The sequence below is a fragment of the Sminthopsis crassicaudata genome, chromosome 6 (genome assembly GCF_048593235.1).
Source record: "Sminthopsis crassicaudata isolate SCR6 chromosome 6, ASM4859323v1, whole genome shotgun sequence".
Classification (NCBI taxonomy): Eukaryota; Metazoa; Chordata; class Mammalia; order Dasyuromorphia; family Dasyuridae; genus Sminthopsis; species Sminthopsis crassicaudata.
Window position 1 is genome coordinate 91,632,274 of NC_133622.1, and position 26,391 is coordinate 91,658,664.

Genomic DNA, 26,391 nt, shown 5'->3' on the forward strand with positions numbered 1-26,391 from the left:
AAATGGTCCATTTTCCTTTATTGCTTTTCATGACTTTAATCTCCTTTCTAGATTCTGCATTTTAAGTCCTTTTCATTTTCTATGCTCTCAAGGATTACAAGTCACAAATATAAATATTTTGTTCAGTCAAAAAATAAAATACACAAAGCCTCTATTTCCCCCAATAGGAGCATTTTATTTTGATTCCATGAGGATTATTTTAGCTCAGAAGCATCATTAATAATAACTTATAGAATGCTTTAAAATTTGCAAAGAAGTTTATCTATGTTAACTCATTTGATCTTCACCAAGGAGATGGGTGCTGTTATTTCCCTCATTTTACAAATAAGGAAACTGGAAGCTAAGAGTGGGTAAGGGACTTACTCAGGTGAATATCAGGATTTGAACTCAGATCTTCCAAGTCCAATAGCTGTCCTATGGACTATCCCTTTTCCACCACATCTTACAATTTGCATATACTCTAACTATTGAATTCAATTTATTGGTTTGCCTAAGTAGGAATGATTGTTATGTTAGGAATTCTTCATATAGTTAAACACACACAGATATGTGACATTCAACATCTACATTTTCTACAAACTGAACATCTGCAAATAAATAAGCTTCAGCACATAACTCACTGGATCTCATCATACTTGCTTTCCAACTGGAGTACCTCACCACTCCAATAAATCCATTTCATAGCTACTATATAATGTTACATATTCATATTATAATATTGTACTATAATAATTATAACATTCCTAAAACACAGATAAACTGCTGTTGTTTTGTCATTCTTCAGTCGTGTCTGACTCTTCCTGGCCCTTTTTGGGTTTTACTGACAAAGATACTTAAGTGGTTTGACATTTCCCTTTCCAATTCATTTTATAGAAGAGGAAACTGAGGCAAACAGGGGTAAGGGACTTGCCTAGGGTCATTTAGCTAGTAAGTATTTGAGGCCAGATCTGAACACAGAAAGATGTTTTCCTGACTGTAGGCTCTATGTACTATGGGACTATCTAGCAGCCCTCAGTAAGCTTGAATGGCTCCCAATGCCTTCAGTATAAAATACTCTGACTTTTAAAGCCCTCCATAGTCTGGATCCAGGCTCCTTTTCCAGATTTTTTGCGCATTCCTCTTCTTAATCCAGTGTGTTTCAGTCAAACCAGTCCATTTTCTCTGATTTTCTATTTCCTCTCTCATGACTTGTATAGGCTTTTCCCCAGTCTGCTTAGCACTCCCTTCTCCTTTCCTTGAAGTCTCATCAAAGACCTTCTTCTAAGCTAATTTCACGTGCTACCTGCTACATGAGGCTTTTTCTGATTCCACCATTCCACCCCTTAGTTGCTAGTGCCTTCCTTCATTGAAATGATTTTAACTATATCATGTATTTAAGGCAACACAATTTGGTTTTTGGTGGTTTGTCCCTAACACCTAACACTACCTGGAATGTAACAGTTTGGCTGATAAATTCATCTTGAATTAAATTTCTTAAAATTCTTAAAATTAGGGAACATTTCAAAAGGAGATTTTCCCCCCAACAATTGTCTTTCTATCAATAGTAAGCAATAGGTAATGTCTCCCTAAGGTAAAAATGATCCCCACATAACCCAAACCAGTTTTTTTTTTTCTTTATGATAGTAACTGATTGAAAGTTGGCAAGGCACTTTATGTACATGACCTCATTTGAGCTCCACAGCAATCTTGTGGAGTTGGTAATACAAATATTATCTTCATGTTATTGATGAGGGATACTTAGAATTTAACTGGCTAAACAGTTTGCTGATATAAAGGTCAATGGTGTCCTGGAAAATGAGCATGGGCTAGTGTCAGGAAGACCTGAGTTCAAACACTCCCTAACTCTTATGATCCTGGGCTTTTAACCTTTGTATGGTACTTAACCTCTGCCTGTCTCAGTTTCCTCAACTGTAAAATGAGGATAATAATAGCACTTATCTTCCAGGGTTGTGGCGAGGATCAAATAAGAAAATATTTATAAAGCACCTAGCACAGTGTCAGGAACACAGTAAGTGCCTGATAAGTATTTATTTTCTTCTTCCTTTCCTTTATTTTCTTCCTTTCCTATCCTTCTTTCCTTTCTCCCTTCCTTTCCTCACTTATTTCCTCCCTTCCTTTCCTCACTTATTTTCTCTCTCCCTCCCTTCCTTATTCCTTCCTACCCTCCTTTCCTTTCTCCCTCCCTTCCCTTCTCTTCCTCCTTCTCTCTCTCCTTCCTTTCCTTTCTTCCTTCATTCCTTCCATCTGTCCTTCCTTTCTTGTCATATAGCTACTCACTTTCACAGGTGATATATAAGCCCAAATCTTCTTGCCTCCAAGTTCAGGCTTCTATGTTCTTATTCCACTGGGCCTCCATCACAGAACCAAAAACTACATGACCTGAATGAATGGTTAGGTATCATTTATTGTTGACAAGAAGTCTGTATGAAAGTTTTTCTGTCTGGCAAATTATCAGTATGATTTCCAGGTCTCCAGACTTGAGCACACCCTTCCCTCAGCATGCTGAGTAACCAACTACTCAACCCCTGTTGGTTAAGCTCCTTAATTGCATTCTGTACTCTCCCTACGTCACTGACTATTACTCATTAATCTACCAGCCCAACCCAGCTGTCTAAACTAACCTATTAACTAGGACACTAAAGGACTCTGCTATGTACAAGGATTAATTAAGATAGACTCTGGCAGAATTGAAGACAACCATAAATGTTCCATGACAATCAAATGAAGAGGAAAAAATTGAGGTTACATGAGAAAAGATGGGGGAGGGAAAGAAGAGCAGCACTGAACATGTGCATAAACCTAAAATCTCTAAAGAGCTCTTTTCAATTCACATTATACCCTAGCAGAGGGAGAGTAGATTGCTATATACAAATTGTGATTTAAAGGGTACATCAAGATCCCTTGGCTCTGTATTATAAAGTCTATAATCTTTCCTTTTATGGAATATTCCTTTCAGTCTTCACAGACTGAAATTACTATCGGGGTATGAGGGAAAACATAAGAGTACATTCAGAAAGCTATTGCTATAATGTATGTAAGAGAGAAGATATAGTCAAGGACAGTTTGGAGACCAGAGATAACTACTTAGCTTTCTCCTATTATTTCACTCTCAGATTTATCCATTAGACCAGGGAGCTGTCACTAGTTGTCAGTGAGAACCTGATCCTAAGGAAATAAGACACAGGATTGCTGAATTTCACGAGAGTGTGGCAAGGAGGGAGATCAATTGGAGGAGGCAATCATGGGGTATGAAGTACCAAGATCTCCACAGAAGCCAAAATATTGTGAACAAAGATATCATGTGGGATGGAAATGAGGGCTCCCCAAATAGGAAATAGAGGACAATGACAAACCTAGACTACTTTGCAGTTTTATTGGGATCTGCTTTGTGACTCATATTTAATGGAAAACTAACATTTTATCAAATCACACACACACACACACACACACACACACACACACACACACACACACACACAAAAACCACCTTAAAAGGAAACAACACAATATAGAAATGAATATCAAATTTCAAATGATGTGCATTATTTGTGAAAGCTCATTCCCCAGATGCTTTTCAAACATTGAATCTTTAGGATAGAAGAAGAGAACTTTATTATTCAATAGCTCTCATGGTGATAATGGTTTGGCTTTGGAGGCAGAATAACCTGAGTTGAGTGCCATCTTCTCTGTCACGTACCAGTTCTATGACTGATATCACCAGCACTCTCATTGCTCCAGGCAATTGTCAACACTATAAGCTGTAGAAACATGAAGATCTGCATTTCAAGAGGGGACTCATCATGCTGAACAAATCAGGGGTGCAGTTTAAAAAAATATATGTATATATACATATATATATTCACATTATCCACTATTATTATATTGATGTTGATAGGAAAAGATTGGTAAGGGAGAAAATGCTTTATTATTTAGGAATTGTTATAAACATAAACAGACAAAAACATCCATTGACTTAGAGGCAGAAAATGTAATACAGTCTTAATTCTCTCATTTTGCAAATAAGAGACTGGAGACTAAAATGATTATTTGTTCAAGATCATGCACTAGTCATGGGAAAGGCAGAATTTTAACCTAGAGCCTCTCCTGTGCCTTCTCTCCTGTAGCATATGTGTACACACAGAAGCACATACACACAGATCCACATAATTAAACTCATGTTTATCTAGTATCTTCTTAACTAAAGTCATTATGATATTTTTGCATTGTACCACATGTGTGTGTGTATAATACATACATACCTATGTACATATAAAGTTACACGTAAAAATATATGAGAGGGCAGCTAAGTAGTATAGTGGATAAAGTTATGGGTCTGGAGTCAGTAAGATTCCTTTTCCCAAATTCAAATCTGATCTCAGACTTTTATTAGTTGTGCAACCCTACATAAGTCACGCAACCCCTTTTGTCTTAGTTTCCTCATTTGTAAAATGGGCTAGAGAAGGAAATGACAAACCTCTCTAGTATCTTTGTCAAGAAAACCCATGAAGAGTCAGATATGATTGAAATGATTGAACAATAACAAAACATTTATATGTGTGTCTGTGTATATATATATATATATGTACATGTATATGTACATATATATATATACATACATACATAGATACATAGGCATGTATATGAGTAGTATCTTCAGTAAATTTACTCTGTGGTTTGAAGGTGGCTTGGAGTTCATAGATTCTCAAGGGCAGTGGAACATATTCTCTGGCAGTGTCTAATTATTTGGAGTCTAGTTGAACCAAATATGAAAAATTATCACCATCATCAAAAGATTAGGGAATGATTGGTGATTGATTGGTTTTGATCATGGCAACTAATGAAGGCTAATTTAATAAAGTATTGGAATTTATATTGCTCAAGAGAAGTATTTATAATATATATTACACAGATATATTTTTCATACATATACACATATATGTATTTATATATGTAGAATATATAGATGTGAAGATATATTCAGATATATGTGAATAAATATTTGTAAGTGTACATAAGTAATAGCTACATATCTTTGAATTATATAGATATAAATATATTGAGACAGAAAATCATTTATATGTTGATAATACTACAATATGGCAATAATATTAATACCATATTGTCACATATCATATATGACATTCTTTAAAATCCCATGTACATATGTATGTATACATACATATGCACACACATCTATGACTAAATGACTCCTTGGTAAAGAAACAATTGTGAATAGCTTAGCTTCCTCATTCTTATTTGTAAATGCTTATCTTGATATTTGACTACAGGTAAAAAACACCAAATAATTCCCATGCTTCAGCACATTTATTATACTGGGCTTTATTTATGACCTAAGTATTTACACCTAAGATCTTTGTCAAAATATAATATAGTTTTGTGAATAAACCCCACATTTCCAGTACCCAAATTTCTCTGTGCTATTAATTCTGCAACTAGAATACATTTTCATTGACTTCCAGATGCATCTATCACAGCAGGCAAAGTAATAGACCAGAACGCATTTTTGATTAATTGAATCTTTTAACTTTAAAGCTAAAAGAGAGCTTACAGACCATCTGGACCACTGGTTCTGAAACTTTTTTCTTGCAGCACAATTTTTTTTGGTAGGATGAGTTACAAACATTGACTGTTTTTAATTAATGCTAGAGGAGATTTGGAAGATTTTTGATGTACTCCTTCCCCTTGGGAAAAATAACCATTTTGTGGAGCTCTCTGTAGAATTCAGGGTCTGATATGTTTAAGGTTAGGGTTATGTGTAATAGAAAAGATTTACTGATTTTGTGAGTACAATTCTTTCCATACTATATATGCTGGGTAAAAGTTTTATTAATCAAAAATCATTTATAATTTTTAAATTTCCAAAAATATGACATGCAAATTTCCCAGCACACCTTTTGAAATTTGTGGCACATTAATGTACTGCATCATATCCTTTGAGAACTACTGATAATAAGTTAACCCTTTGTTTTATAAATGAGGAAATTCAGTCCTGAAGGAAGTTAATGACTTTTCAAAGAAGGTAAGAGGAATTGTTTGGTTCCAAGGCCATGAATGATCTTTCCTTTGGGGTCAGATAGATAAAAATCTAGTCTCCTTTTAATGACCTAAGAAGGAAATGATTGGGATTTCTCATGTCAAAATAATGAAATGAGAAAGTAAACCTCTGAGACCCTCCTAAATTCTCCTCCAAACAAATAGAAAACTGCCTCAGAATTGATCTAGGAGTGTGGAAGCAGCTTACAACTGGGTAGGAAGTCTATTTCACTGGTGTCAGAGGAGAGAAAGCCCAAGAGCAGCTTGGCCCCCAGATGCCTCCCAGCAGAGGCTCCAGGGATCCCAACAGTAGCACATGCCATCAGCCAGGCCTTGACTCCAATACTGACTAATAGTGAAGCCCCACCTTAGAACTGGCTAATAGAGAGATCCTGTCTCTGGGGTCTGCTTGCAGAGAGACCCTATTTCCACAAAAACCAGTGACAGCTCCATCCCAGGGGCAGACCACAACAAAATCCCTCCTTTAGGGCTATACCGAAAGCCATAGCAACCCAACAGCAAGGCCTCAACCCTAGAGCAGGCCAGCAGCCAAACCCCATGCTCAGGGGAGGCCAAAAGGGAGGTCGTCTTACCCTACCAATACAAGCCAGAAAGGAAGCCTGTCCTTCAGAGAAAGCAAGCAGCTAAGCCCTGAAGCCCAGTGAAAGCCAGCAGTAAGATTCTGAGCCCCAGCACAAAAAGGTTGGGACAGTATAGGATCACAGATAAACTCTTTAAAAAAAAATGCAAGAAGGCAAGAAAAATGAGCTATATATACATACATATATATATATATGTATATATATATATACATATATATATATATATATATATATATATATATATATATATATTTTTTTTTTTAAAGGGCTGGACTATAGAAAGTTACTATTGTGATAGGAAGGATAGAGGCATAAAATTAGAAGGAGACAATGTTGTCAAAATGGTTACATGTGAAGCCTCAAAGATAAATGTAATCTGGTTTCAGGCCCAAAAGAATTCTTGGAAAAACTTCAAAAAGAATTTTAAAAATTAAATTAGAGAAGTAGAAGAAATTTTGGAGAAAATTAATGAGAGTAATGCAAGAGAATCATGAAGAGGCAATACCATGGGAAAAGATATGCAAATTTTTACTGAGGAAAATAACTCCCTAAAAATTAGAGTTGACCAAGTGGAAAAGGAATTTCAAAAACTCACTGAAAAAAAAATTCTTTAAAAATTAGAAAGCAACAAATAGAAACTAATGAATCTATGAGATGTCAAGACAACAAAATCCAAAAAGTTGAAAAAAATGTGAAATTTCTCATTGTAAAAACAACTGACTTAGGAAATAGATCCAGGAGAGAGAATATAAGAATGACTGGACTACCTGTAAGCCACGATCCAAAAAAAAATCTACATAACATCTTTTAAGAAATTATCAAAGAAAACTGCCCTGATGTTAGAACAGGGGGCAAAATAGAAGTTGAAAGAAACCAATGATCAATTCCTGAAAGAGATCCCCAAATAAAAGCTCCCAGGAACATCACAGTCAAATTCTTAAGCTTACAAATCAAGCAGAAAGTATTGCAAGTAGCCAAAAAGAAACAATTTAAGTCTCATGGAGTACCAGTTAGGATTGCACAGATTTTTACAGCTTCCAAATTAAAGAACTAAAAGCCTTGGAATATGATATACTAGAATGTAAAGGAGTTAGGACTACTACCAAGAATCACATATGCAACAAAATTGAATCCAATCTTTTGGGAGAAAAAAATGGATATTTAACAAAATAAAGGATTTTCAATTATTCTAATTAAAAGCCCTGACCTCCAAATACAAAACTCAAGGGAAACATAAAAAAGGAGAAAAAAAAGAAAAAAGAAATAGAAAATAAAAAATTCAGTAAGATTAAACTATTTATATTATATATGGCAAAATATATTTAGAACTCTTAAGAACTTTATTACTTTAAGAGCAATTAAAAGGAATATATGTAGACAGAGGGTGTAAATATAAGTAAACTTTGATGGGATGATACCCCAGAAAACAAATAAGGGGGTAAAAAAATTGCACTGAAAGAAGGCAGGAATAAAAGAAAAAAATTATTATAATGGACAGGAAAATAATGAAGTGGAGGGCGGAAAGTTAGTAGGTAGGTAAAGTTCAAATTTTGCTCTAGTCAAAATAGGTTCAAAGAGAATAATATACTCAATTGGATATAGATATCTATCTTACTCTATAAGGAAGCAAAAAATAAAAGGGATAATAGAAGAGGGAGGAGACAATAGAGCTATACTAATGGGGGACCTCAACTTTCACTTCTCAGAACTGAATACATTTAACCAAAAAAATAAAGAAAGAAGTTAAGGAAGTAAACAAAATTCTGCAAAAGTTAGATAAGTCTCTGGAGAAAACTGAATGGGACTAGAAAGAAATATGCCTTTTCTTAGAAATACATGGCACCTTCACAAAATCTGACCATATTGGGGCATAAAAACTTCACAATCCAATTCAGAAAGGCAAAAATATTAAGTGCATCCTTTCAGATAATGATGCCATAAAAATTACATGTTGTAAAGAGCCATAGGGGAAATTTATATCTCTAAATACTTACATGAATAAAATAAGAAAAGCCAATGAATTGGCCTTACAATTTAAAAAATTTAAAAAAGGAACAAATTAATAATCTTCAATTAAATACCAAATTAGAAATTTTGAAAATCAAAGGAGAGATTAATAAAATTGAAAATAAGAAAACCAGTAAACAAAACAAAAAGCTAGTTTTATGGAAAAGAAACAAAGAAAACCAAATTACCAGTACCAAAAATGAAAAGGTTAAATATACCACCAATGAAGAGGAGATTAAAGCAATAATTAGGGTTATTTTGCCTAAATGTATGCCAATAAATCAGACAATCTAATTGAAACGAATGAATATTTACTGAAGTAAAAAATGCCCAAAGGAAATAAAGTACTTAACCCCATTTCAGAAAAAAAATGAACAAGCCATCAATTAACCCCCTAAAAAAAATCTCCAGGGCTAGATAGATTTACAAGTGAATTTTACCAAACATTTAAAGAATAATTAATTCTATTCTATTCTATTTATTCATTTTTGCTGAGGCAATTGGGACTAAGTAACTTGCCCTGGATCACACAGCTAGGAAGTGTTAAGTGTCTAGAGCAGATTTGAACTTGGGTCCTCTTGACTTCAGGGATAGTGCTCTAGACACTGCACCACTTAGTTGCCCCAAGAACAATTAATTCTAACACTATATATGCTATGTGGGAAAACAGATGGAGTGTGATATGACATAAATGTGGTGCTGCTGATATCTAAACTAAGAAGACCCAAAACAGAGATAGAAAAGTATAGGGCTATTATCCTAATGGATGTTGATGCAAAAATATTTTAAATAAAATATTAGCAAAGAGATTTCAGCAACTTATCACCAGGCTAATACATATGATGAGGTAGGATTTATATAAGGAATGCGGGGCTGGTTTATTATTAGGAAAACAGCAGCATAACCGACCACATCATTAACAAAGCCAATAGAAATCATATGATTTTGGCTGATTTTGCCACAACTTATGTTTAAGTTTCCACCTCTTGGAGTGCTGAAAAGAAAAGTCCAACACAATTACTAGACATAACATAGGTAAATTGAAATAGTATTAAGGGAGTCATCTAAATTATTATAGTGCCAGCTTTCTTTTACCACTCAACAAAATCAAAGAAAATGATGAAAAAAATTAAGTGCAAATAGTATTTGGAAGCCTGAAATTTTTAGATTGTCTAGAATAATCTATTCAACTCTTAATTTCACATTGACAAGTGTAGCTGTGTAAAATCATATATCTGGAACTTAAAAACACAAAAAAGGCCAGAGTTCATCCCCCTTTTTTTCAAAGATGAAGAAACTGAATCTGGTAAGCCTAAATAAGTGATTTCCCAAAGTAAAACAGTAGATAGTATCAGTGCAGTATTTGACCTCAGACATTCTTGCTCCAGAATCAGAACACCTTCTCCTATATCACAGTGCCTCCGTACAACTGAAATATATAAAATCAATTGGAATTGACTGAGTAATTTCTACCACAAGTTCATCATTGCTATGGAATTGATCAAGTAGAAATCCATCCACTAAATGGTAACCTAGTGATTCCCAATCTGTAAACAGATAGGAAAGGAGAAAAGATGGTTCATAATTCATAAATCAAGCAAGCATTGTGCTGTTGATCTTTATTTAGCTTCAACAAAATATGCACTATGACTCAAATGTAATAAATCAGCTTCTATAGACTAGTATCTTGCAAACACATATGTATGAGGGTAGATAAAAAGGAAACTTCCAAATTAAGACTTTCCTTATCAATGCACATGTACACTGGTTCTGCAACAGAGTTTTAGAGAATTGTTTACTACAACAAGAGATTACATCTTTTGCCCAAGGTCATACGGTGAGTATATCTGAGAAGTATTTCAACCTTGCTCTTTTGGACTCTCCAGCTCACTATCTGACTTTCGCTGCCTATTTTTGGGGGCCATGTCTGTAGGTGAAGATTAGTTATGAACTATAAATTCATTTTAAAATGCTACTGGCGCTTTAGAGGTTTTTTCTTAGAATTCTGTTTGTTTTTTTGTTTTTTTTTAATTCAATAGATATTGATTATGTAGCTGCCATCATGTGGGAAATCTGCAAATATTTTTTACTATAGAAAAAATTATCATACCAGAAAAATTTTGTGCTACATTAGTAGTTTTCACAATAGGGGCTGTGGAACTAAGGCTTCTCTCTCACTATTGGCCTCCCATATAGCTGCTTCCTTCGCCATGTGGAGGCCTTAAACTCATCCAACCCCAGGCACTCACAACCATGATGGCAAAGTCATCTTTTCTACATCTTTTCTCTATGTTCTCTATTTTCTGTTTATATATGTATAACTCCAATTCAGCCCCTCACCACTTCCTACCTTTTGTCATTTTTGATAATTACTGAAATAAATCTTGTAATTGTCCTCCTTGTTTCTTATCTTGGGGCAGCTATTGTTGCTTAGTGGATAAAGTGCCATGAGGCCAGGAAAATTCATCTTCATAAGTCCAAATCTGGCCTCAGACATCTACTGGCTGTATGACAAGTCACTTAACCCTGTTTGCCTCTGTTTCCTCCTCTGAAGGAAATGGCAAACTACTCCAGTATCTCTGCCAAGAAAATCCCAAATGGGGCCACAGAGTTGGACACTACTGAACATCACAAATAATCCCTAAATTTGCCCCAAGCCCTATCTATCTTCTAAAAATTGCCAAAGTGATTTTTGTACCATGTCAACCCTACTCTATACTTCCAATATCTCTGTTAATACTAGGATCAATTTCATCATTATCTCATCCTACATTTCTGTTTGTCTGTGCCTGTTTCATAGTGTGCTTAATTACTACTCCAGCTTTACAAATATAATTTAAAAATAGGTAAACATACATATGTTTGTGGTTGGTGTTCAAATATTTTTGTTGACAAGCAAGGACATGCAGAAACTAGTTCTGATTCTAAAGAACTTATCAAATTTTAAGAGGAATATAGGTAAAACTTACAAATCCAGGCTTTGTTTTATTGTTGATTTCTGAATGTAAAATGATGAAGCAAATTTTTAAAATTCAGAATAAACTTTAAAGTATGTCATGTACATTTTTTTTTTCTTTTGCGTTTTACCCCCAGAGATCTGGTTGGTAAAACATTAGCCAGCAGGGTTATGCAACCAAAAAAGTTTAGAGATCATTATTTTGAACAATCCTATAGCTAGGATTATGGATTGATTCTAACACCATATGTCAACCCTTAATCTTACATGGAAATCTAGATCATCTGTCAACCCACTGATCATTTCATCAAGAAATCTATTTTACTGTTTTCCCTATAATTTTACACATAAAACTAGGGTTACTATTCACAATAGCCTTTGAGTAAGGCTTGAGTATTCTTTGAAAAGAATATGTAGTAAGGGCTTTTGAGCTGGGATTCATGAATAGATTTCAGGAGGTCTTGTGAACTTGATTGGGAAAAAATTACACCTTTATTCTTACTAACTTTTGACCAAAAATTAACATTTTCTTCAAATATGAATGTAATCAAAACATTTGGAGGAAACTATAGACTTCCATAGACTGTTAAAAGAGCAAGGTCAAGAATTCCTGCCCTTGATAAAACTGCATTTTAAGCATTTATAAGCAGAGATGGAGACACAAACTCAAATTACAACAGAAGTACAGTCTAAAACAAGGATACAAAGCAAATACATCACTGCACAAGAATATTAGGAAAATACAAATGCAAAATTTTGTTATTCTTTTTCAAACAGATGGCTCTTTTTTGGAAATGAAAGTAAAAGCAGGCATGTGGCTAAGTTTTGGGAAAAAATACACTATTATACTATCTGGGAAGAAAAAATGTATTTATATATATTTTCATGCCATTTCTTACCTGCCAGAGATGACATGTTAATAATGACTCCTCCATCCCCTCCATTTTGTTTGCTCATATAGTCTAGTCCAAGATATGTTCCACTAATCACAGAGACCTAATAGAGAGAAAGAAAAAAAAGGAGAAATTAATGTACAGGTGGATTTTGCCAGCTGCTGTTGTTTAGACCAGACAAGTAAAGTAGGTAACACACCTTCATATTTCAAGAGGCCTTTGAACATTCCTTGAAGCAGAAGAAAATCAATCATTTTTAAACCTGAACTTTAAGGATGCCAAATGATTATGGTACTTATCATGCTAATGTAAATCTTAGGATTATCTGAAAAAGCCCACTGATATCATTCACATGTTATTAATTTATTAAAATGAATATTATTTGTAAAGTATTTTGTAAACCCTAACACACCATATAAATTCTGCCTGTTTATTATCATCATTCAGTTCACCTATTTTTGCAAAAGAGGAAATTAGACAAAGAAACTAAATGACTTGGCTAAGTCACATGGTAGGGCAGACCTAAAATTTGAACTCAGGACCTCTGACTCCAAATTGCTGTATTAAATATCACTTAAAATACTTGTTTTTTTCCCCTGAAAATACTATTGCATTTTATCTAACCTTGCCAGGGAGATCAATTATGTAATGGGATTTAAATCATGCTTAATTTAAGAACAAAAGCTTTCAAATGGCCTTATATGTTTTTTCTTTTTTTTTTTTCTTTTTTTCTTCCTGAAGCAATTGGATTAAGTGACTTGCCCAGGGTCATGCATCCAGGAAGTATTAAGTATCTGAGACCAAATTTGAACTTAAATCCTCCAGACTTCAGGGATGGGGCTCTATTCACTGCACCAACTAGAAGCTCCCCTTATATGGTTTTTCCCCTAAATTTTATTGTTGCCTCTTGACAATCTGCAACCATAATCCCATATAATTATATTCCTGTCTCCTGAGTATTTCTTGGGTTCCATTATTCTTGTATTCTTTATCTATGCATCAAGAACCATCCATCCATTCATTCATTTGCTCATTTTCAGGTAATCACTATGCTATAGTCTTTTTGACCTATGGGTAGAATTTAATATTTCACCAAAATCAATAAACAACTTGTTAAATCAAATTTATGCCTTAACTATATCTATTTTCCCCTTCTGTTTGGGGCCTTCTCATAACTCTGACTTAGTTTTGGGGAGATCAAAATATGTTTAAGAATTCATTATTCCTACTTATATTTACCTGATTTTCAAAGACTGAATTAAGAAGAAAATGATCTTTAATGAGTCTGAGGAGGTGAGGATTCACTTTCCTATCTGACATGGCCCTTGTTTAAAAAACCTTTTGGGGATTCCCAAAGAAGCACTCAGAGAAGCTTATCTTACACAGTAGTAGTTTTGTAACACAAAATTAAATTGCTGTCTTATTCATTTGAGCAATGTCAATTTGACATTAAGCTGACTGTAGGGTAAATGAGCAAACCCTGAGGGCCTTTCCATCTCCCCACTACCCCAAGCCAAAAAATACAACTTAATTGTTTATATAAGAGTAAAGTTTAAAAAAAAAGGAAGGATAGAATTACCAAAGTCTGTTATATTCTGCCGGTTTCTGCCCAAGCCTCCAACATGCCTGAACAACATTTAGGTACCATTATGTATTAGCACTGTGCCTCTTACCTATAACTGTTTTCATGTATTTATAACTTGGTTGAAAGATAACGTCAATATTTTCAATATACATGGGCACACACATATATATATTCAGAATATGTCAGAGATGAGACTTGAATCCAGGTTTTTCAAGCTTCAGGAACAATTCCCTCCATCCACTATTTCATGCTGCCTCTGCGCCTCAACAATCATTTTATTGTTGTTCAAACAGGAGTTATTATTATTTGACTCTTCTTGACCCCATTTGGAGTTTTCTTGAAAAAAATACTGCAGTGGTTTGCCATTTCCTTCTCTAGCTCATTCTGCAGATGAGAAAACTGAGGCAGCGAGGGTTAAGTGACTTGATCAGGGTCACATAGCTAGTAAATGTCTGAGGCTGAATTTGAATTCAGGTTTCCTGAATCTAGCCTGGCACTCTATTGCACCACCTAGCTCCCTAAACAATCATTAGCAAAGACTTACAAGAAGCTTCAAAATGAACATTTGCTATGGTTTGAATAACTGTAACCCTTTCTAGAAATGAATAGAATTCTTGTCTTAGAGGAACCTGGAATCAAATGTGATTATGTGACTATGACTAAATCACTTAACCTCTTCAGGTTTCAGTTTTTTCATCATTTAGCTCGATCATTTTGTTGTCATGGAGACTACTTTCGACATGAATAAGTTTTAGAAGTCATATCTGCACAGCATTAAAATTTGCTTTAGGATATTTCCTAATAAGCCTTTTTTTTTCTCTTTAGGTAAAATATCATAAGTATCATTAAGTAATATAACCCCTCTGTTTCTCTCACTGTTCTGCACATGGTAAACAATTATTCCAAAAGTGCTTTAAGGTAAATGAATGTTCCCAATATAATTCCTAACATTTTTGTCTTAGAAGAAATCTCAGATGCCATTTTCTCCAACATATTGCCTGAAGTATTTCCCTCCAGCATCCTAATAAGTGACTTTTCAATCTCTACTTGAAGATATCTAGCACAGAACTCCACATTGTTGTCTTGAGACTATTTATTCCATTTTTGGGGGTATAGTTCTAAAGGTTAAAAAGTTTTTTTCTTAGTGTTTATGAAAATGTTAAGTCCAGAATTAAAAAAAAATACAAAGAACTATTTTCTCCGAGCTAAAATCATTTCCCTTCTAAAAATACTCCTAGCTGTCTCTATTCAAATTAAATTGTTCTCTATTCAAATTAAATGTTTCACAGAAGACTGGAGGTGTTGTTTAACATACATTTAGCAACATTTTCTCGATCCATTTCCTAAGTCTAGACAATCAACAAAATAATGATTTCCAAGAGGCATAAAAATTCACATCGAAAATTTCAGAATTACTTTCTTGAGGTGGTACAAGCAGACTCCAACATAGTCCTGCCTCTCTTTTTCTTTTTATATCCACTGCTATAATTTCCCAATTTATCATTTCCCTTCTTTAGTATAAACACGATAAATAGTTATTTTCTTTTACATTGCCCAAACCTTCTCAACTTTCTTAGCTTATCTTCTCAGTTGTTGAAAATATTGCTTTTATTCAGATATGTATTACCCTTTGATTTGATTCCCTCTTCCTGGTTTCCCATTTTAAACTTCTCATTAGAATTTATAACACCACTCTACATCTTGCACTTTTTGCCTGGAACTACCTATAATGTAGTGGGTCATCTTGACTTCACACAGGCTCAGAATAGTTTCATGGACTGTGTACACAGTAAATGCTACTGTATCTTCATATAAGGTATCTATCCTTTCTAGGACACATTTGGGAGAGTTTATGTAGCTTCCCTGTTGCATGGTGCAATGGAGGAAACAAAAAGAAAAAGTGGAGTGGGAGTCAAAGAGGTTTGGGTTTCAGTATTGATGCAACCACTCAATAGCTGATATCATCAGATATGATTGTTTTCTCATCTGTGTAATGGGAACACCCACCTGTCTCACAGGGTTGTGAGAAAAGTCCTCAGATGAATTGGAAAGTACATTATTAACAAACTATCAATTCATTTTCTTGACTTGGTCTACTTACTCCATTATCTCTTTGGGCTGGTTCTCCATTCCTCTGGTAACTACATCAATTTGTCTCTCTAATTAGTTATGTCAGACTGGCTCTATTGATTTCTTTCTTTATGAGTCCTTAATAGCAACAACTTCATTTTTGCGCTTTAAATTTAGTGAGGTAGATAGAAAAGAATACTTGTTGACTCTGCTCAGATTTTCACACAGGGGTAGAACTGATTTTGGCTTTGGTTTATTTAAATGCAGACAGGTCAAAACAGAATACAAAGGTTTTTTGTTTTTTTTTTTGGAAAATATAAAGGAGTAATTTGACAGTTTTTTTTTTCTCCCAGATCATTTAACAAATCAGGAAATGGAGGCAAACAAGGCTAAGTGACTTGTTCAGAGTCACCCAACTTGTGTCTCAGGCCACATTTGAACTTCAAATTGTTGGGCTAGAGTAGATGCCCTTTATATCTTTTTTTGGAGGGAAGCGAATGAAAAATAAATATTTCTCAGGATTATTTCAGACACAGAGTAACAGAGTTACTAGATTACACCTAGATTCAAACCCTTACAAATCATTTAACCTTTTAGTGTTCTAAGCTAGAAGTATCCAGCTAAAGAATGCTTAACAAAATATAAAATAAAAATACAACATAATGTTGATTTATTTTTCTCAAATCAAATGTGCCCTCAGGGATTCATTTCTATTTGAGTTTGGTAGCTATTGCAGGCATTTTCCTAAGATTTTAAGTGGTTGTGATGTTAACTTGCATTGGTAGAAGTTTTCTCACACTGAATTCCCTAAACTAATGAAAGCACAAATCCAGTCCTTCTCATGCTCATTTTATCAATATAAAAAATTAAGTCCAGATGCCAACATCTGGCTGATAGTTATCTTATAATTAAGTAACTAAGGGAGGTCCCACTCTATTCAGCTCATATTTGTGGTCTGAATGTATTCAACTAACTCATATTATGAGGTCTGATTACTTTGGCTACATTTCTTCCAATATGCAGATTACAATTCACCCAGATCAGTTTCTGACCCATTTCACTTAATCGAATTCTCAGAATCATTTTAGTTCCTAGCTCATGTTTGACTGGGATTTAAAGTATAATTTACTTAGAATTATTGAACAATAATAGCATCAGAGCTGAGACTTTGATACTATCTAGTTTAATCTCCTAATTTCAAAAATAAGGAGATGTGGCCCCAGGGAAGTTAAATGCCCTGCCACAAAGGCATATAGGTACTATCAGAGAGAGAATTTGAATCCAGGTCCTCTGACTGAAAGGCCAGTTTTTTCATTGTCCCTTCCTGCTTCCTGCACTCAAGAGAGCATCATGGTATAACCACAAAAAGATGAACCTCACAGAAGTGCTAAACTCTGTAAGGTTTAGTACACTGGTTGCTTTGGAGAAGGGACCTCTGATTTGACCTTTTCTTCATGAAATTGACTTGAGACACTGTTCTATCCCCAAAAGAATTTGATTAAGGAGAGCTTTTGGATTTTAAAGAATCATTGGGAATCATGTTTAATTCCCTCCTCAAGGTGCTCCTCAGGGCTCCTGAGTCCCTATTTCCATATATGTAGAATGGATGTTAGGAGAAGGTAAGGGAATTCAATGACTTTTAGGGTTCTCAGAAAAAAACAAACAAACAAACAAAAAACATGAAGCAATTAAATGACAGTGGATAAAGCATTGCATTTGCATTTAAGAGGACCTGAGTTTAAATGTTACCTCAGACATGTATGAGCTCTGGGACTCTGAGCAAGTAACCTAACTTCTTAACCTCAATTCTCTCAATTGTAGAACTGGAATATCCTCAAATGAAGATCAAATGAGAATATACATATATATATATATGTATATATATATATGTATATGTATATTGGCAAGTCTTGAAGAACTATATGCTAGTTAGTATAGTTTTATTATTGTTGTTATCATCATTATCATTATTCCCTCTGGCTCTAAATTTTGTGACACTATAAAACCTATTTAGATATCTTCTATTGCAGTTAATGGTGAAGAGATTCTGGTAAAAGGGCAGATGTTTGGCCTTAGCATAAATCAAGTAATATCTACTCTGAACTGCAGGAGGTAAGAGATGGTGGAATAAAAAAAAAAAAAAAAAAAAAAAAAGCTGCTCCAGGTGTGGCAGAGATAATAAGTAAGCGTAAGCTTTTTTTTTTTTTTTTTTTTTTTTGTTGAGACCTTTGTACCATAAAGAGCCTAAGTGCCATGCATCATTCATGCAAAGCTTATTAACAACATGAATGAATATCAACAGTATAAAATAACTACAAATATCACTGGAAAAAGTCTGTGTGTAGAGGGAAAGAGGGAATGATGGTTATGGATGGATCATACTGGCAACATCCAGGAGCTATTTAAATATTGTACAGTCTTAACTTCTCATGAGGTTGTATAAAACCATGTATCTGATAGACTTTCTTTCCTGGAGGAGTATAGTCTCAAATGGACACTAATAACATGATAAAGCTGGAGGAGGAAATGGCAAACCACTCCAATGTCTCTGCCCAAAAAACACCAAATAGGATGACAAAGAGTCACATAGGACTGAAAGAACAAAATAGTACAGCACAATATACCAGTATACACCACAAAATGAAACAAGACAAAAAGAGGAAGCTAAAAATATAATTATTATAAATATTACTCATGAGTTCAGAGTCCTCCATTCTAGTCATTCAGAGAAGTTTGTGGGAAGGAGAATGAGCATTCAGACTCTCTAAGATCTGTACTATAAGTGGGCCAGGCCTAAGGAGGAATATTTCTGAGTCACAAAGGTCATGTCCTGTTCCCTTTAAATTAAACAAATTAAACAAATATTTTATTCATATATTGACCAGATAGCCTATAAGCAGCAGGGTCCTGAGAAAAATAAAGGAAGACTTTGCTTTGGTGAGGAAAGAGAAGGGCAGTTGGCTGAGGCCAGTGGGGATACAGAAAATCTCCTTTGCTATTCCAGAGTTTCCTATTTACAAAGAACTCATTGAGGTTCTTTCCTGCAGAGATCAGGTGTTTATTCAACTAAGAATTGTTGTTTTTTTTTTTTTTAAAGCCAACATGCCTTCTTTGCCAGACAGAGGGAGATTTGAGACCCTATTAAATCTCTATAGTCCTCTCAACCCTGTTTTCTTATTTCCTGCTCTTCTTATGTCAATGCAACTCCTGACAGTTTTCAAGGGCATGAATATAGATACTTGCTCAGTGCAACCCAATAAACCTCTGTTAGTAAAATATCTTTAAAAAAATTCGTGACTATGGCTGAATAGTGTCTAAAGAATGGCATCAAAGATTCTAAATGGGGGTGTGGTAGGGTGAGGTTGGGGGGGTAGGGATGGGATCCATACAATCCTATGATTCTTTGGGTAGTGGTTCTCCCACCTGGTGAACCTTACTCAGATTATCTTCATGTTATATAGCTTGGGAGGAAGTTGCTATCTTAGAAAATTTTATTCTTGAAAGGTCAATTTAGTATTTGAAACAATGAATAGTGAAAAGCACAGGATTCTTCTTATCTGAGGGAAGGATGATTTCTGAACTTATTTGGCATCACAGAAAGCTTTGGCAGTCTAATGAACCCTAGGAATCCTTTCTCAGAATAATGTATAAAGTGCACAGAATTATAAAGAAAACCAGTAATAGATATGTAGCAGAATTAAGGTGCAGAACAAGATATTTTTATATACACTCATTGAGAGGATTTGTTACAAGATATTTGTTTTCCTCTTAACCAATAGAGGAAGGGATGAGAAGAAATATCTGTAGATGATTATAATGAAAAAACAAAACACATCAAAAAATGGAAGCCGATTTTTAAAATACTTATCCAAAAATTTAAAAAGAAGTTTATGAATTCTAGGTTAAGAATTCCCTGTCATAAAAGAATCAAAAATTCAAGTCAACACTACCAAGTTATTAGCTTTTGTGCAGGGAAGTTTAAAGTTCAAACTAAACATGGGAAGCTGGGTAAATTTTCAAAAGAGCCATTTGGTGATCTTAAAATTTAAATAAAATCTCACAGTAACTGCATGATTTCACATATATAATTGATATATTGCTAGCCTTCTAATGGGTGGGGGAAAGTTGGAAGAGAATTTGGAGCTCAAAATTTTAAAAGGTGGATTGTAAAAAAAATTTAAATGTAACTAAGAAATATTTGATAAAATAGATTATTTAAAAACTAAAATAAAAACAGTCTCAAAGTAAATAAGGTTTTAAACATGCACAGAACACAGACTTTTAATCAGTCATTGATTTTTGGTTCAGACTTGTGCTTATTGTTATGGGGACTTCTCACTGAAGAAACTATTACAGTAATTCAATTCCTACTTTGTAGGTTATTTGTAGGTTAGAGGGTTGTAAAATTTAGGAGTATTGAGTATTAAGTCATTGAGAGACTCACCACTCTGGAGCATAGGTGGGACCTGGGTCAGCTCTGGCTACCATTCCAAGGTCCCTTGAGGTGTTACCATCAGGGATTGTTTTTAGAACATCCAATTTTCTACCAAAGCTCTTAACATTATCAGCTAAGGAGTATATTTCCAAAATCCCTACATTGTCAAGTCACATGTTCACCTTTGTAGACTGAAGAATGAATCCAAAGAGTAAATCTTGAAACCTCTGTTTTGGCTTGCACCAAGTTATTGTTATCATCAATTTTTTTGGCTAAGGCATTTGGATATCATGTCATCCACAATGAAATTCTGACTTCAACATTATCTTCTTTTTTTCCCCTGAGGCAAATTGGGGTTAAGTGACTTGCCCAGGGTCACAGAGCTAGGAAGGGTTAAATGTCTGAGGTCACATTTGAACTCAGGTCCTCCTGAATTCAGGGCTGGTGCTCTATCCACTGTACCACCTAGCTGCCCCTGACTTCTACATTTTGAATGTCAATCCTTCCAATATATTTTCCTGATTTTTGTAATTGCTGACATTTCCAATACTGTTGATTTTTTTTAAGTGAGGGGAAAGAAAATGAATCCAAGAATTTAGAAATACAGATCCACCACATTCACTTGGCTACATATTTGCTGAATAGAATTGGCTAGGTTTAACTTGACCAAGAAATACATCCATTTGATTCTTCATTTATTTTAGAGGCATCATCACTCATATTGCTTATGCCATCAATCTGCTTCTTTCCTTGGAATTCCAAAGAGCTAAAGAAACCTAATTCTCTACTCCTTGGGAGAAAAAGAACTATTACCAAAGGAGCTATTACCACTAATCTTTACCGAATTTCCCTCTACCAGCTTATAGAAAGGAGTGGGGGAAAAACCCCTTCCTAAGAATTGCATTGTCATTATGAGGGAACACTTTAAGACCACATAAACACATTTACATAGTTCTCACAGAGAGTGCTGGACATAATAACAATAGGATCCTTGCTGTTGCCATGTTATCTTATTTCATTCTTAAAGTGATTTAGAAACCAGGGGCCACCAATTGTTTTAAATGATATTTTACTAGAACTGAGAATAAATGCAGTACAGCAGGAGAAAAATTGTAGTTAGAAGGTGTCAATTCCATGAGAAAAAAATCTCATGTTGAGCAAGGGAAAAAACAAACAAAACAAAAAATAAATGGATAGCTTTTTTTCAAAATTAGCAAATCATCATCCAATTTTCATCTATACATTTTCAAATCTGTCACACTAAGAGTGAAAATTAACCCCAAGAGGAATCTCTATTAATTCTTAGGACCCAGCATATTGTTGGCCACTTAGTAAAATCTAAAATGCTTGTAGATTCATTTTAGAAAACTTAAAGGTAGTAATCACTGGTTCCTTATTTATTGTTTTCAGTTTAAACTAAGTCTTTGTGACCTTCTTTGAGTTTTCTTGGCAAAGATACTGGAGTTGTTTGCCATTTCCTTTTCTGGTTCATTTTACAGATGAGAAAACTGAAGCAAACAGGCTTAAGTGACTTGCCCAGGATCACCCAGCCAGGTTGGGCACTCTATTGCTACTTAGCTGCTTTCCTTATTGGTAAGGCATTATTTTGTCCTGAGAGACCAACTATGCCAGATGTACTATCCTTTGTAACTCCCCCCCTTCCTATTCCTCCTGGCTGGCAGCATGACTGTCTCTGTGGTCACAGCTGTTCCCTGGCTACTTTCTCACACAAAATCTAAAAGTTATTTAGAAATGGAAGACCACCAACTGCTTTCAATAATTATTTATGAATTAGAAATGGGTTAAGTTTGAGTAGAGAATGTTTTTCAGCCCTCTCATTTAGAGTCCATTCTAGTTATTGACTGCTCATGAGAATACCAGGACTGATATAACCAGATAACGATATTAAATTGAATCCATAATGTTGAGCCCCCCCCCCACAAAAGTATACTTCTGGTGCCTCACTTTAATGATGACCTTGGGTCTTTCTAGACCGTACCAGTGGATCTCAAGCTCTGACAAGCCCCAATAAGTTGGAAAGAATCTAAGAACAGAGCTGGTGACAGACTCTTGGCCAAAGATCAGAGATTCCCATCACCAGCAGGTTGGCCACTAGGCAACAAATGTACTTTTGGCAATAGCAAATCATGAAGCTTTCTGTTCTCTTTATCAACGGAGAGATTATGCATAAGGATTTTGTGACTTAATATTAAGTCTAGTTTTCTAAGCCCTACAGAATAAAGGGACTGCATTTGCAAAAATGATAGAACTGAATCTCTTTGTATACTTTAGACTACTAGACCAAGTGGCTGGTGTTTATATAATTGTTCATGCTATGTGGGAAAGCATGACATTTTTTATGGTTGGTGAAAAAAATCTGTTTTACCTTGACTGTAGAAATAATTACATAAGCAAAACAAGCAAAACCAGACCCACACAGAACAGGCATTAATTGCTTTATTGTTTTAGTCACCACCATTTCCTGGCACTTATTACAGTCCTAAAGTTTACTATAAAATTAAAAGGGGGTATTCAGGAAAGAACAGCAAATTTAGCAACACCCTTTCAAAGACTTCCTGCTAGCCTTTTGACTCTCACCTTGGCTGACTGAACTACTCATATAACATTAGAATTTGAAGAGATCTTAGAGGTCATAGAGCCCACTCTTTTTATTTTATAGAGAGGAAATTGAAGGTCATAAAGGTTTTTGATTTGAAGCCAAGAGAAGCTTCCTAACAATGAGGAAGTAAAACAGGCTGTTTAAGAAGGTTGAATGATGTCCTTGATTGAGAATGTCCAAATAGAGGCTGTATAACCTCACAGGAGAAGGCTGTTCAATGATTAGAGTGTTGGGCTTGAGTTAGGAAGACTCAAATACTTAATACCTGTGATACCCACCCAAGTCACTTCACTCTGTTTGCCTCAGTTTTTCCATCTGTAGAGTGAGTTGAAGAAGGAAATGGAAAACTATTCCACTATCTTTGCCAAGAAATCCCAAATAGGGTCATGAAGAATTAGACACAATTGTATGACTGAACAATAACAATAAATGCTTAAATTTTTCAGTTTTTTTTATTCTCAAGAAAATTGGGGGTAAATGACCTACCCAGAGTTATACAGCTAGCAAATGTTAAATATCTAGGTTCACATTTGAAAGCAGGACTTCCTGACTCCATTGTACCATTTAGCTTTGATTTTTTAAAGTTCAGTATCTTGTCTTAAATTTCCTAGCTAGTTAAACACAAAACTGGAACTAGAACCTATTCAGCATCCTTTCTGGGCCCTACTGTGTACAATTTCAATTTGGCTAGGAAAGAACCATATCAGCTTGAAGAACTAAGAGAGTAAGCCTATCTTCTAAGGGGCTTAATGAATGCCTGAAATTCTGGTACTAGAATTTCTTTTCCTTTTAACTTAAGGCGTTGACCCCAGTTAAAATACCAAGAATCCTTAGAACACTATTTTAAAATGGAACCAAGCATTTATATCTTACTGTGAATGAAGAATCCTAAGATTAAATTTTACTAATGGGGTCAAGCTTGGGGAAAGAAGTCATTATAATACTGGCTGACTCATCTGTAGTACCTTAAATCACTTTCTAGCCTTATCTCTTGTGATCATCTCCATAGCTCTGTGGGGTAAAAACCAAGTCAACCAAACAACAACAACAACAAAAGGTGGTAAGATAGTTATGGGAGCAAAAGAAATAAGGAGAAATTTTATCTTGTTAACGCTGAATAGAACTATTAGTTATATATATGCATTTGCTTAAAATGTTCAGTCTAGAAATTTGATCCATATTCTTCAATTGTTCTTCTTTGGTGGATTTGGATTTGTTTTGTTTTAATGTTAAAAAAAAATTGTTGGTTGGAAGTCAGGAAAAGAAAAACAGAATCACCCAAATTAGCAAAATCAATAGCTGAAAATGATGTGATTTCTACTAATTTGAATTCAGCTTGAGATCAAGATTATATTGGCTTTGCATCTTCACTTTTTTTGTTCCCTCTCTCCTTTGATGTCATAGTACTTTCTTGCTCTCTACTCTTAAAATTTACTCACTGGACTGGATCAGAAATCCTCATTAGCCATTTAAAATGAAGCTGTTCAGTGTATTGCCTACCTCACCCTACACACCTTATGCCTTACTCCAAATCCAAGAGAATTATTCAAAATTAGGTTTGTGAGATTTGCATTTCATGCTACATCTGAAGAGTTTATGATGGGCTAATTGAGATTACATAACAAAAAATAACTACAGAGATTTACTTGGTTGTGGATTCCTTTATAAACAAGGAAGAAATAGTAATCCCAAATTACATTTGCCCCTATCTAGTTTCTTGTTTTAAACACAATAATAAGGGAATGCCTGATTTTTTTTTTTTTTAACACACCTTAAGTGACATTTTCAGAAAAATTAGAAGCTCTAGAGCCCAAACAGTAACTGATGTCATATAGCTACTAGGGGAGACAGAAATGATTTTAAGGTTCCCTGACCTCAGGTAGGGGCTTTTGTTCTAACAATAAATCAGTAATCCCAAATCTTCTAATTTTGGAGTCTGCCTCAGGAAATTTCCACACCCAATCTAAGCTGTCTGGTTCTGAACAGACCCACTACCCAGTCAAATAGTTTCTGGCCTCAGAATAGTCCTAAGGGACCAAACTCCTGGGATAATAGTGATAATCTGGTCAATCAGAACCAAATTCTGGAGATGACCACCTCCTGGCCCTGCTCCGGGCCATAGAATTAGCATGTTAATGATAGAAAGTTGAATAAAACTGTCTTCTCCCTCTTAACATTTTGCTAGATTTTTTTGGAATTTAGCCTGCTTTGATTGGTGATACAATTACAAAGAAACTTTGCCCCTTGACCAGAAAATATTTTGAAGCCTGCAAATTCTTTTGAGATACCTCACAATACCTGTCTGTGACCCCAAACTTTTAGAGTGTCTTTCCTAACCTCAACAGTAATGGTAATTTAAATGAATAAAAAACTCTCCGACACAATGCTAAGCTTTTATCTCTTATAATAAGAAGAATGAACCCTTTGTAAATAGAATAATATATCATTTGATATCCAGCAGTGCTAATATACTGATTGCCTAATCTAAACTCTTTCACCCAGTTTCCATTCTGACAAGAACTTTTCTTCTGTTTGAAACTGATTTGTCTATTTATTAATCAAATTGTTGTTTCCATGGCCTTATTCTAGAGCCAGCTAAGCTAGGCAGTGCTCAATAGCAGGAGAGGGTCTCTAGATAAACTGTGTGACCACATGTAGGAAGGTGTGGCCTGTGGCAGGGAAGGATAATATTTCCCACAGCATAGTCTGGGCACAGCTTTAATCATAGCTAATATCCTCTGATAAGTCTATTTATAAATGATAGGAATGAAAACTATATAAAGTCAATAAAATTGTTGTTTCCATGGTCTTATTCTAGAGCCAGCTAAGCTAGGCAGTGCTCAATAGCAGGGGAGGGTCTCTAGATAAACTGTATGACCACGTGCAGGAAGGTGTGGCCTATGGCAGGGCAGGATAATATTTCCCACAGAATGGTCTGGGCACAGCTTTAAACATAGCTAATATCCTCTGATAAGTCTATTTATAAATGATAGGAATGAAAACTATATAAAGTCAATAGAAGAACTTTAGGGATAATAGTATTTTACCTATTTAGAGTTGAAGGGAACTTAGAGGTCATATTGAAATGAGTGAACTCTGTATGACCTGAGTGAACTCTGTAAAATTATGTAAAATCACAAAAACTATGTCCCCCTTTGATCTATAGACT

The 26,391-nt window shown here is 34.9% G+C and overlaps 1 protein-coding gene across 1 annotated transcript in view; it reads right to left on the reverse strand.

Annotated features, from left to right (window-relative positions):
• The window catches only part of HPGD (15-hydroxyprostaglandin dehydrogenase), a 49,234-nt gene that overhangs the window by 16,360 nt on the left and 6,483 nt on the right, over positions 1-26,391 (reverse strand). The window contains exon 4 of the mRNA XM_074272920.1: positions 12,519-12,615. Coding sequence (XP_074129021.1) covers positions 12,519-12,615 — 97 coding nt within the window. The remainder of the gene's footprint in view (positions 1-12,518; positions 12,616-26,391) is intronic.